Source organism: Gigantopelta aegis, chromosome 8 (assembly GCF_016097555.1).
Source record: "Gigantopelta aegis isolate Gae_Host chromosome 8, Gae_host_genome, whole genome shotgun sequence".
Classification (NCBI taxonomy): Eukaryota; Metazoa; Mollusca; class Gastropoda; order Neomphalida; family Peltospiridae; genus Gigantopelta; species Gigantopelta aegis.
Window position 1 is genome coordinate 14491499 of NC_054706.1, and position 13484 is coordinate 14504982.

Consider the following 13484-nt stretch of genomic DNA (forward strand, 5'->3'; position numbering starts at 1 on the left):
ACATAATTTACAAATAAAACCGATTTTTATTCTTATCATTATTATGCATTTACCATAGTTTGACACCCAAACATTGTATGTATTTGTTATGCAGGGGTATCGTTAAACATTTTTTCTATTCTATTCTATAATGATTATAGAATTGTTTTTATCTCCAAAAAATATACATGTATATAATAATACAAAAACAATTACTTTGATTATTTTTTTAAGATTAGTCATCTTTTATCGTATTATATCCAGAATTAAAAGTTATATTTTTCAACATATGTGCTGTTTGGGGTCACAGACAGGGTTTAGAAGGAAATTTACGGTTATGAATATAAAATGCAGGTTGCCGTGTCGTCAAATGTACTTTTATATATAACGTTATAAAGTCTTCTTTTTTAATGTAATAAATACCGCTAATGTTAAAAAGAACGACAATCAAAACGTATCATGATGTATAATTTCTTTACTGACAAAACGTACACGATCGTGCATTTCCATTACATAAATATGCATTTATTCATAAACATATACATTCAAAATGCACTTATAGCGTTTCATATTATTTTGTTAGTAAAAGGTATCGGTCATTTAATGGCCATCTGATCTGATAGATTCAAAATATGCAAATTAATAATGCTTCTATCCGAAATTAATAATCCAGATATTCAATCCTACACTGCAAGAAAACGACTGACTGTCTCAAAAACACATACAAAAAAATCTATTATTTTGATACATCTTCTATCACATGAGCACAGCAAGTTTAAAAAAACCATGATGGAACAAATTCTTTATCGTTAAAGGAGCAATATCAGCTTGTGTGGTATGAGTACAATTCACTACACAGCGTTTTATATGGTATATTTTCATATAAAGAAATAGTTTAACAAATTTGAAAGAAAATGAATCATTAAAGAAACAATTTCAATTTTCGACGAGCAAATTGTTGTTTGATGGTACCTTTTTAAATAACAACTCATTATACGAGACAGACATAAGGTTTAAAACAAAGAATTACAATTACAATTAAAGGTACACTATCCACTGAACACACACATGCGGATTTCTATATTGATTGTGATTTTTTTTCTCATCTTCCTACAAAATTATTTTTAGGTACAGTTTTGTTTATATAAAAAAGACAAAATATCAAGACCGTAGGACAAAATTCAGCAAATCTAATGGTAAAAAAGATTTATTAAATTTTATAGATTTAAAATAAACCACATGAACTAAAATAAATAAAACAAACAAACAAAATGTCAGTCTGGTAAGAACTGATAGCAAGTACACTATGATATTGTCCAAAAACCACAGAAATGCTTTTAAAATAGGATAGAGCCGATAGTACTCCTTTAACGTTAACACATTGATAATTTAAGGGACAGCAGCTCCCAGTCTCTGTCCATACAAAGTGTATGGAGAATAATACGGCGATAGTCCTGCATACGGCTGCCCTGGAGTCGGTGGAAGGGTGGGCAGTGGGGTCTTGTAAGGGTGGAATCTGCTGGAGGCGAGAAGACTGCTGACGGGACTCAAGCTGGTCGGGTAGCCTGCTCGTCTGAGGGACGTCGGGCTTGGCGGAGCAGCGCCAGACAAATGTCCGTGACAAGCAGACGACAACGCGGACGGGATTCCCAGCCCGTAAGAGGAAGGGAAACCCGTAGCTTCCGTGCCTGACGTGTGTGTCCTCAGATGCTGCAACAGCTCCTCAGACGACGAAAACCGCTTCCCACAATAGTCACTTCCAGCAACCCAGTTGCATATGTATGGAAGTCCTTGGTGAGCAGCAAGAGCGCTTCCTGGATAGAGAGAGTTCAGAGATTGGGGCAGCGATCCGGCTGCAGACAGCGAGGACAAGTACGAAGAGTTGGGTAATCCCAGTCCGTTCGACAAACTCAACAGACTTTTCTCGTGGGCGCACTGAGCGCACCCCGGGACAGTACAGGACGAGGACACGTGAGCGCTCTGTAATGTCAGCTGACAGTTTGCACAGTAGGGGTCTCTACACACTGGGACGAGAGTCGTCGCCCCTGATGGAGTCCTGACACGAGTGTACGCAACATACGGCGACAAAGCTGCTGCTGATGCTGCTGCCGCGTTGGCTTTCAACGCCGTGCTTTGAGCCGCTGCAGCAGCTGCCGTAGCTGCCGACAGACTGGCGTGTGCGGCCAGGTAGGCAGGGTAGCCGTGCATAGATGATGGAATGTCATAGGGACTCACGAAGGGAGGGTAGCCGTAATGTCCAGCAGCACCCGGCACTCCGCACAGAAGGGAACTGTGGTTGGCAGACAGCTTGGTAGTGTCCACTGAGGTGACCGGCGACTGTATCACTGTGGTGGGGACTGTGTTCGGTTTGTGGGAGTGGTGTGGAGAGAGAGAGTGAGATCTGGAGTGGTGATACGAGTCCTGGTGCTCCCTCTCCACCCGCGAGCTCTTAGACGGACTGTGGTGGTGGTGGTGGTCGTGAGAATCCGAGGACGACGACGACGACAACGACGATGATTTTGGCACACAACTAGAACTGGAGGTTTTTGAGGATGTTGGTGATAAATCCAAGTTTAATTTGCTTCCATGAGAAGAAGAAATGTCACCGTTCGTAAGCTTGTCGCTTCCTTCCTGTCCAGAAGAACTCACTGATGATGGAATCACTTTTGGAGGCACTGTCCTGAATCCAGGCTTTGAGTCTCTTCCCGAATCCTTCCCGTCGCCAGAGCCCGGGCGTTTGCTGCTGTCGTTGATGCCGAATTTATCGGGCGTTTTGGTATTTTCCTTTTTCTCCAGTGGAGGTATGATGGGTTTCGAAGGAGACGAGTCCTTGCCAATGCTGCTGCATGTCTGTGCCAGCAGAGCTAGTGGACTCTTCTTGGCATCCAGCTAAAAATATATAATAAAAGGACCTTTTAATACCTATAAGTTTTATATTTAACAAAAAATAAAAATACTTCAAAAAGTATAGCATATTCTTACCGAAAATACACGTTTTGCTCAAAATAAAAGAGTTCAAAATGTTTTCATTTTATTTTAACAAATTAAATTAAATTATGTATTGTGTGTGGATAAATTGGAATCTCGATCTCAATCTCTGTCTCCTCTCTCTCTTCTCTCCCTCCCTTCTCTCTCTCTCTCTCTCTCTCTCTCTCTCTCTCTCTCTCTCTCTCTCTCTCTCTCTCTCTCTCTCTCTCTCTCTCTCTCTCTCTCTCTCTCTCTCTCTCTCTCTCTGTGTTAGTCAACAATTTAAATAATTTAAATATATATATATATATATATATATATATATATATATATATATATATATATAAACTGGCGGAAAGCCTATAGAAATGTCTAGAATAGTACTGGTAACTATCACTACTGCTATATTTGCAAATGGCCCATTATTTCGGCAGCACATTATTAATTAAGTCAATATGCTGGCTTATTCGTAAAAAAAATTTCCTTTCTTATATGGGACATAACTGAAGATATTATATGTTCCCAACTAACACAGAGATTTAATATGGTTAGAATTACAATATAATAATTATTCACTGTAACCGAGACTGTGTTTGTCTGGCTTACATGACCAATTCTAGACTATTGACATCAGTGACTGCATTCAGATGTAAAATACTTAATGTTCAGTTAGACAAAACTAAATGTTAACGAGAAACTAATACATTGAAGTGAAATCTTGTATTTCAGAATTTACCGGTTTATTACAGAATTTAAAATCCAATATCAATTGCCAGGTCTATTTCATGGAAGAATGTATCCATTTGTCCAGTGAAAAATAACAGAAAAACATATCAGCAAAGAAGACGAAATTTGTTTTGTTTAACGACACCACTAGATCACATTTATTTATTAATCATCGGCTATTGAATGTCAAACACATGGTCATTTTGAGTCAAAGAGAGGAAACACGCTACATTTTTTTCTATTAGTAGCAAGGGATCTTTTATGCACCATCCCACAGAGAATGAATGAATGAATGAATGAATGAATGAATGAATGAATGAATGAATGAATGGTAAAATACACATCGGTTATTGGGTGTCACATCCCACAGAGAGGATAGCACATACCACGGCCTTTGATATACCAGTCGTGGTGCACTGGCTGGAAATCAGCACAGATGACAGTGCAAGAGTACACAACGGTGTTAAAACATTTACTTTATTATCACTAATGTCGGTATAATAATAATTTGAAAAATATCTGTTGTGAACAAATTTCACATTGTTGTATACAGGCAGGCTTAACATTTTTCAGTGGTAGCCTGGAAAATTACCTTAGTAAAAAAAACGTGAGCCCCATAATTTCATTAAAAATAAAAAAGACAAATAGAAGAGTTAATGTTAACTGTTTAAGAAAGCCAATTTTTTATATTATAGATTATATATACCATTCTATAGCCAGAAAAGGTTTACATTGCCTTGTAACTTATCTATTCTAATGAGAAGGAATGGCAAAGTGCAAAAGAAAACCAAAAAGAAGTTAATCCAGTGATCTCTTCACAATAATTAATTCAGCATTAAATCTGTTATTTTTAAGCAAATCAATCATACTTAATAGTAAACTGGACGAAAAAACGGTGATATGTGTGTTATTTAAAAAAAAAAAAAAAAAAAAAATTGCAATAAAACAATCATAAATTGGAAGACGTGCTGTGTTGAAAAATAGTCGGCGTAATATTGAAGAAGAAAAAAAGAGTTAGTCAATACGCTGACGTGCTGCTGGATCAACAGAGGACGGAGTACCAGTCGTGCGATATCCCAGGAATCAATATGGCGCCAGGCGGATTGATTTTCAATTACTAAAAGACTTGACCAAATTGCTACATAGCATTAATAGGAAGGCGACAAGAAGCGTAACGTGGCCGACAAGACGACTCGCGTTAACACGCCGTGCCCACGTTTAGAAGACAATGGCCGACCATGATGGATCATGGTGACGATGACGACTGGATGAGCGTGTCTTCCTGGTTGGTAATGGGTTCATATCTCAGTAGCGGCTCCAACCAGTACCACGAGTTACAGAGAGCAAGCGAGCAAGCATTGATTAAAGATGCCGTCTCCGGAATAATTTTAATATTTAAAGATTTTCCATCACAATACCGTGACAGCATTAGGCCCAATGTGGAAGTTGTACAGTTACAGTGCATTCACATTCCAGTGTTTCAGAACAGATATGTTAGACACTGTGGCAGGAGTCGAAATACTGCCGTTCCGACCGGTTTTTGCCCGTTAACATCAACACGGGTCGGTAGTTTTTTTTGTTTGCTTGTCGTTCAAGTCAGACTGGCAATTATTGTTTCTTTTATATTCGCACATTAGTTTGAATCTATCATGCTTAGTCCGGGCCGGAAGAATTTGTAGCTTTCCAGAATGAATATCCGGCAAGAATTTCAGCCAATTTCGACCCCTGCTGTGGTATGCGGTATTTTATCCGAGAAAAGGTACATAGAAAAAATCATTTGCTACTGGGACGACAGCGGGTTTCTTTTCCAATACCCATTAAGAACTGTTTTGGCCAGTCTGCCCAGGAGTTCGAATTGGGGGTCCAGAACAGTGTACAGGGACATGACATGATGTACCTGAATATATAATCGGCATAAGAAATAAACTGCCATCAGTTTTCATTTACAACTGCAATACCGGCTTTCCATTCTGGTATATTACTCACTGACATTAATGGGGACAAAAAAAAAGAGTTATTATAAACTCGTCTTTTGAACTTTCGCTGTCAACAAACATCATAAACTGCTTTGAAAATAGTTCCGTTTTTTGTAGTAGCCCGAATCCCCTTTATTCCGATTGTGTTATACATCATCGTTTTAATTCATCACATCTAACCTACATTACACATTATAGCTAAACATAGAACTCGTGGAAAGACGCGTCATGGTGGGGAAAATGCACGTTATGATCTGTTATAGATGTTTAAACTTATTACAAATATTCTGGAGATTGCCCCTTTAATCAGATGTCGTCCACCGCTAAAGTGAAATGTTTTCATGTTGGGACATTTTCAACGTTAGTATTTACTGCTTAACACGAATGTATCAATGTAAGTCGACTCCTTAGGGCAACAACCACACACAAGAATACTTTCATTATTACAGCGGTTATCACGAATCAATGAAACAGTTTTCTTATTACAGGGATTTCTCTTTTCTTCTCTGAAAGGCTGGAGGCAGTTGTGTGGAGTGAAAGGGTGTTTGGCGAGTCGCTTAACAGTTGACATAAGAAGCGGTTGGGCGCGGGCAGCGCCGTGAACGGGAGCAATACATATCGATCCGCCCGCCGAGAAGTAAACGAGAAGTCTTAAAGGGACGTAACTATAAAAGAGCGCAGTTGTGCGCCTACAAGTGCGTCACTACGTGTGTGTTTATCAGCGACTTCCAACATTCCCGGGCTTGGTGTATAGAGAGCTCACACGTGGTACAGCGCGTTATTTGACTGGTCACTTTTAGTTGATTTGTTACATCACATCTCCTTCACCACCAGTGCTCCACGACTGGCATATCATCAAAAGTCGTAGAATGTTGTCCCGATGAAAAATTCAAGTTTTATAACTTACATATATAAGTATTTGAATACGATTTTGTTGATGATTATTTTATAACGTTGTTATTTGTCTTTAAATCTCTCTAATGCTTTTAACTTTCCAAAAAGTTAAATCGAAGTGGTAAAACAAATGTAGACTAAATGTAGAATAAACTACAATTTACGTCATTGCTGATATTTAAAAACCAGTTCACACCACTAATACAACACACGCACATGCATACGCAAGCGCACACACACAAACAGTTGAAACACATTCATATGAAATGTTCATTACTTACTGTAGTTGGTAGCGGTTCAAAATAGTCCGGGTGTAAATACTGAGACACACTTGATGTTAACATTGTCAGTGGTACAAACTCCAGCTAAGCAGCAATAACAACAACACTGAAAACTTAATTATTAAGATCGTTCAGTAATATATATTTTTTTTTAAACTATAGTATCCATAGCAGTAATTATCCAATAAAGTAAACAGCACCAGATGTATTATCAACAGAGTCACTATTTCCCAGCGCGTATGTTTACACCGCAGAACACCAAGCGCACTTGTCGAACGTCAATCAACGACTAAACGTCGTCAGGAAAGCAGCACACATTTCGTTAGAGCACGCCGTACAACAAGCGTGGGACACCGACTACAGCACTTGTGAATTACTTCGCGCGATTCCGCGGCTTTGTCGTCTGCTAGCGGAATCATAAATAAAAGCCGGTCTCACGCTGTGATTGGAGGAAATGTGCGGCGTGACGTCAAATTTGATGAATGTTTCCCCGCTGATGAATAGCTCCCGAGAAAGCAGCCAACCACAGCGCGCATTTATAATTACTTTGGATACAACCTGGCATTGCCCACGGGGTAGAGTCATCCATCACGTTGATGGGCCGCCTGTCACTCAAGATGATATGTGTCGCCTCGTGCTGTTAATGTATACATTGTAAAAAGGCAATAAAAGATGAAAGGTTTGTTGAGGAGAGCAATGGTAAATGCACACAAAACCCACCGTGTTTATCATGCGCCTCGGGGAATCCCAACCCATCGCAGATAATTTGTTGTGGTCGGCCATTGTCATGACACAGATATAGGTGTGATGTGGTTAACGCCAGTGTGTATTTATTCCCTTTTACTTTTATTTGTCTGGGGGAGTTGTGGGTTTTTTGTAATTATGAGTAATGGCGTGTAGTAAATGTACCATGTAGACAGGAATGTCGAGGAGAAACACGATGAAACCACAGCAGAACAGTACCTAGCGTACAACAATAGTGCGGCCGAGTGGTCAAGATATTTTAATATATGGCCTACAAAAAAATATTAACTGAAAATGGAACTTTTTCATGTTTTTTTTTTGGACGGGGCAACTGACCCTGACCCCCATCCCGATAAGTACATCCCATGCATGTGCAGACGGAGGTGGGGTGGAGTCAGGGTCGAATCTCCTCTGTTCAAAGCTAATTTCCTTCTCTTTTTAAATATATTTTTGGAGAGAACATCGCCAGAACCGTCTTAGAAACGTACCTCAGCCATTAACACAAACAAAGAGTCATTTTTGATACACGAATATACGATAAAACCAGACATTTTACTTTATAAATACGATACCAGAATTTTAAATGATTTTATTTAATTTTTGGTTTATATTTTCTGCGCAATCAAAATCCATATATACTGTCAGTGTGTGACACAAGCAAGAAAACCGAGAAGAAAACCGTTGTCACAGTATGAACAAGATTGTGATGACTATAGCAGTGACATGATAGAGTGGATTGTTTTTTCTTGTTTTTCAAAAATGAGATCTGTCTTCTAGATGTTTGTAAATGTCCTACGTAGATAAAGATACTGCAGGAAAACAGGCTGTCACCACAGAAGATTACACTCGTAAAACATGGATAGTGTCTTGTTTTTTCTTTTTCAATGCGGAACATGCTGGGTTTTTTTTTATCCGCGTTGCGTTGCGAAGCCAAGCCAATAAGAGTAAGTTATTCTTATTTATGATTTAAAAAACAAAACAAACAAACAATTTTTTTATTTTTTTTTAAATAATAAATATCAAGAAAACCCCACCTTCTTCGACTTGGAACGAAGATTTATGTTTGTTTGGTTGTTTGTTTTTTTTTCGTTCTTCTTGTTGTTTATTAAACGGTTTTTTTTGTGTGTGGGTGGGTTTGTTTGTTGTTGTTTTTTGGGGGGGGGGGTTAAAGATTAATTTACCCGACTTCTAAATATTGAATATACAAGTGTAAACTATTCCTAAACTAGTCCATTAAAAACTGAATTCATGCTCATAATGTATACATATTTAGACATACACGAGCTTGATATAGTACTGAGGCAGAGATAGGGCTTTACCTAGCTAAAAATAATCGAGGGCGGGGGTGGGTGGCAACAGGTGAACGTTTACAATAATGTTTGTCGGGAACCGTTCAACATGATCAAGCACCGCAGGAGTTGTAACGTGTGGTATGGGACACCCCGGCCAGTGCGTGTGCCAGAAATTGTTAATGAAGGGGTCTACAGTTTTTAGGGGGTCGGGTCATTATCCCAGGAAAATACATTGAAAAAAATTGGAGCGATAGAGGTCGACTCCAATTTTTTTTCTCTATATACACGCGACTCTGGACCCTTCCACATAAAACGTTATACTCTTTTTCTACAATCTAATGTATTTTATGGCTGCAAGTAGACTAGGGTTTTTTTTATACCATCTAGACAAAAGGTGCACTTTTAAATTAAAAGGGCATATAATTCCTTTTTTCCCCAATGAAGGTCACCAATATAATATATTTGCTTGTCATGCAATAAGGAATACAACACACTTTTTATAGTGTTTTCAGTGTTATAAAGTGATCACGAAATACGAACACGTGTTTTTGTAACCCGTCCACGTGTGTTTAGACTGTCTAGACAATTTAGATAAACGTGTTGCGCAACGTTCAACAAACAGAGTACGCGTTTAGGTGGTGTCACGAATCCTTAATCCGTTTTACATTACTGATGAATGATGGGGTGTTTTCACTTTCTTTAGTCTGTCGTGGATGTTTTGTGGTTAAAACATGCAGTTAAACGAATACTATGTGACCAGTACTTACAAAAATGGAATAGTGATAAATTTGACTCATCGAAAGGTATTAACTACAGAATGTTCAAGCATGAATTTAAATTAGAAAATTATTTGTTGAAACTCAACAAAAAATGCTAGAATTCTTTGTAAATTTAGAACTGGAAATGTCAGACTTCCTATTGAAACCGGTAGATGGTTTAATATTGAGAGAAAAAACAGAATATGTCACTTGTGCAACACTGATGTTGGTGATGAGTTTCACTATATTTTTAAATGTACGTCTTTAACTACTGATCGAAATGTGTATATACCTAGTTACTATACCAATAGAGCAAGTGCAATTACCTTTTACCAGTTATTTTCTACAACTAAAAAATCACTTTTGTGTAAACTATGTAAATATTTGCAAATTGTCATTGAGAGGGTCAGTCTTCCGGGTTAATATTACTTAAATAGTATGTCCATTACTACTACAGAAAACACTTTGTAACTTATTTTGTTTATATTTTCTCCATACTGCACTCGGTGCAGTTTATGAGAATAAAATTCTTGTCTTGTCTTGTCGGGCTGAATACTAACACAGATACCATTTGTTTCTCCCTCCCCCCCCCCCCCCCCCCCCCCCCCCCCCCCAACGTGCCAACAACAAGACTTTTTGATGAAGCTGTATGTTTCGTGGTTGTCTGTAAACATCTGGTGCTAGATTTCTCTTGGAAGGTCGGTCAAGTTTTAAAATTAAATTTTGTTTTGTTTAACGACACCGCTAGAACACATTGATTTATTAATCATCGGCTATTGGATGTCAAACATTTGGTAATTTTGAAATATAGTCTTACAAAGGAACCTGGCTATATTTTTCCATTAGTAGCAAGGAATCTTTTATAAGATATGATAAAATAAAATTTTATTGCATTTAAACATTCCACATGGGAACAGAGTGCACAAATAACATCAAAAAGTTGCAATATCAACAAACAATTAATGACTATAGTTTTATATACATATATACATATATGTGTATATCACTACTTCAATCTATTCATTATATTGGAAAACCAACTTGCAAATAACATCTATGCTGGCTGGGTCCTGATTTTTCATAATAAAATGCACCATCCCACAGACAGGATAGCACATACCACGGCCTTTGATATACCAGTCGTGTTGCACTGACTGGAACGAGAAATAGCCCAAAAGGCCCATCGACGTGCAACTTTTAAAGGGGAAAATCTACAGTAATCAGCAAGGGTGTACAATGCATAAAATGTATCGAGAATGACACTAACGTGCATTATCTATATGTCAATCTACCACCAGGTCTAACATTAAACTGACCAAGAATTACATGCCCCATTACAAAGTAAAGAAAAAAAAATTGTATTCATTTGATAAAAAAAAATGGATTTTTCGGGGCATTTCAAAATTCGAGAAGCGGGTGTGCACCCCAGCTCCCTCCTCTTGATGTTGACCCGACAGCAAGTTGGGTACGGTTCTAGGTATGGGTTTGTACACAATCTTTTATTGAAGAATTAGTATTATGATTTTCCTTGAGGTCCTGTTCCAACCAGTGCCCCCACGACTGGTATAGCGAAATTCGTGGTTTCTGCTATCCTGTCTGTGGGAAAGTACATATAAAATATCACTTGCTGCTAATGGTAAAATTTAGCGGGTTTCTCTGATTAAAAGATCAGTGTGTTCTTAATGATTTGTATACGTAATCCATAATGCTTATGAGTGATCGGATACGCAGATGCATACGTACGCACGTATGCAGACGTATAAATGGAATTTACTAAACCTATTTGCATAGAAAGTTATTGTTACGGGATTACGCATTGCGGATTACGTTTACGCACATGGATTCCGAACTGAACTGAACTGAACCGAACTTTATGTACTCTCAGTGCATATAAACGACCCCTTGCTACTAATGGGAAAATGTGGCTGGTTTCCTCTCCGAGACTTTATGTCAGCATTACCATGTGATAGCCTATGATTAATAAATCAATGTGTTCTAGTGGCATCATTAAAAAACATTCTCTGTTTGGTTTTTGTTCCGTCCTAACCAATGCACCACCAGTGGTATATGCTGTCCTGTCTGTATGAAGGTGCATATTAAAGACCCATTGTGATAATGGAAAAATGTAGCGAATTTCTTTTGAAGTCCGTTATATATATCTGAATTACCAAACGTTTGACACCCAGCAGTCGATGATTAATAAATCAATATATATATATATATATATATATATATATATATATATATATATATATATATATATATATATACTAACAAACCACAAACGGAATTTGCACCTAAAAGTGCAACGGTTACTAGTATCTGTTGCGTAAAGGACTGCGGGGTTCAGGAAAGATGTTTGTTCTTGTTTAACGACACCATTAGAACATATTGATTTATTAATTATCGACTATTTAGATGTCTTAGATAGGAAACCCGCTACATGCTTCCATTAGCAGCAAGGGATCTTCTATGTGCATCATCCCACAGACAGGATAATACATAACACGACCTTGGATATTCCAGTCGTGGTGCACTGGTTGGAACGAGAAATACCCCAATGGGACCACCGAATGGGATCGATCCTAGACCGACCGCACATCAGGAGAGCGATTTACCACTGGGCTACGTCTCGCACGTGGAAAAATACTGTGACCACCCGTTGTACACAACCGTATCGGAGTGAGGGAGATGCAATTGTTACGGAGGGAGGGGAAGGAAACAGCTACGGAGAGAGACTGACATAACGGCTGCGTTAAGGGCAGCGTGTAGGAATCCCTAGCCGAGAGCTAAGAATGCTGTTTCGTGGTACACGGCAACACACATCGTAACGTAGTTACACGAGCAAACATATGAAAACCTCCATCGCCTGCTGCAATCTGAAGAGGTCGGGTTCTCGCTGGCCGGGGTGTTTGGCAACAGATTGAGACTGGCGTGTTGAAAGACACTTGGACTCGTGCTCCACGGCTGTGACAATGCCGCGCTAAGATCAAAGCGAATCTGCACGATGTCTATCAGTCCCCATAAACAAGCTGGGTAACTTAATCCTCCTCCAGATCCCTATCCTCCATTGCTTTCCCGGCCTGCAACCGCGCGAGAGCCTTGTCTGTCCGTCAGTCAAACACAGCGCTATTCTGAGCTGACGGTAAATAGATAGTTTGTTGCATCGTTTTCACTAATAGAAGATAACATGTACCGTAGACGAAATGACCAGGGACGAAAAAGACCGTTGACGAAATGATCAGGGACGAAAAAGATCGTGGACCATATAACCTGTAACCGATAAAATTAGTTTTCTTTGATGGCATACGGCTCCGCTAGAAGTTGAGGGGGCGGGGGGGGGGGGGGGGGGTATCCACCCGTATGTATGAAATGTTCCCAAAGTTAAGGTCAAGGTAAAGAGGTTTAACGAGTACGTTCAGAGCAAACTGTTGTAGCGTACGCCTGTCATGGGCACAAGTGTTGACTTAGCCAACTCTTCCTTCCAGAACAGGAACGGTGGCGTCGTGGTTAGGCCATCGGTCTACAGGCTGGTAGGTACTGGGTTCGGATCCCAGTCGAGGCATGGGATTTTTTAATCCAGATACCGACTCCAAACCCTGAGTGAGTGCTCCGCAAGGCTCAATGGGTAGGTGTAAACCACTTGCACCGACCAGTGATCCATAACTGGTTCAACAAAGGCCATGGTTTGTGCTATCCTGCCTGTGGGAAGCGCAAATAAAAGATCCCTTGCTGCCTGTCGTAAAAGAGTAGCCTATGTGGCGACAGCGGGTTTCCTTTACAAAAACAAACAGTGTCAGAATGACCATATGTTTGACGTCCAATAGCCGATGATAAGATAAAAAATCACTGTGCTCTAGTGGCGTC

The 13484-nt window shown here is 39.2% G+C and overlaps 1 protein-coding gene across 1 annotated transcript; it reads right to left on the bottom strand.

Annotated features, from left to right (window-relative positions):
• Window positions 1-439: 439 nt before the first annotated feature.
• On the bottom strand, window positions 440-7219 carry LOC121378626 (zinc finger protein Noc-like). Its single transcript, XM_041506890.1, has 2 exons — window positions 6824-7219; window positions 440-2868 (listed from the first exon to the last, which is right to left on the bottom strand). The coding sequence occupies exons 1-2, from the start codon at window positions 6884-6886 to the stop codon at window positions 1369-1371; spliced, it is 1563 nt and encodes a 520-aa protein (XP_041362824.1). The 5' UTR covers window positions 6887-7219; the 3' UTR covers window positions 440-1368.
• Window positions 7220-13484: the final 6265 nt, after the last annotated feature.

Bases quoted from the DNA above. Each gene is read 5' to 3' on its own strand.
- LOC121378626 (XM_041506890.1), bottom strand. From the start codon at position 6,886: ATGTTAACATCAAGTGTGTCTCAGTATTTACACCCGGACTATTTTGAA. The intron at 2,869-6,823 runs GTAAGTAATGAA...ATATATTTTTAG, and splicing joins TTGAACCGCTACCAACTACA to CTGGATGCCAAGAAGAGTCC.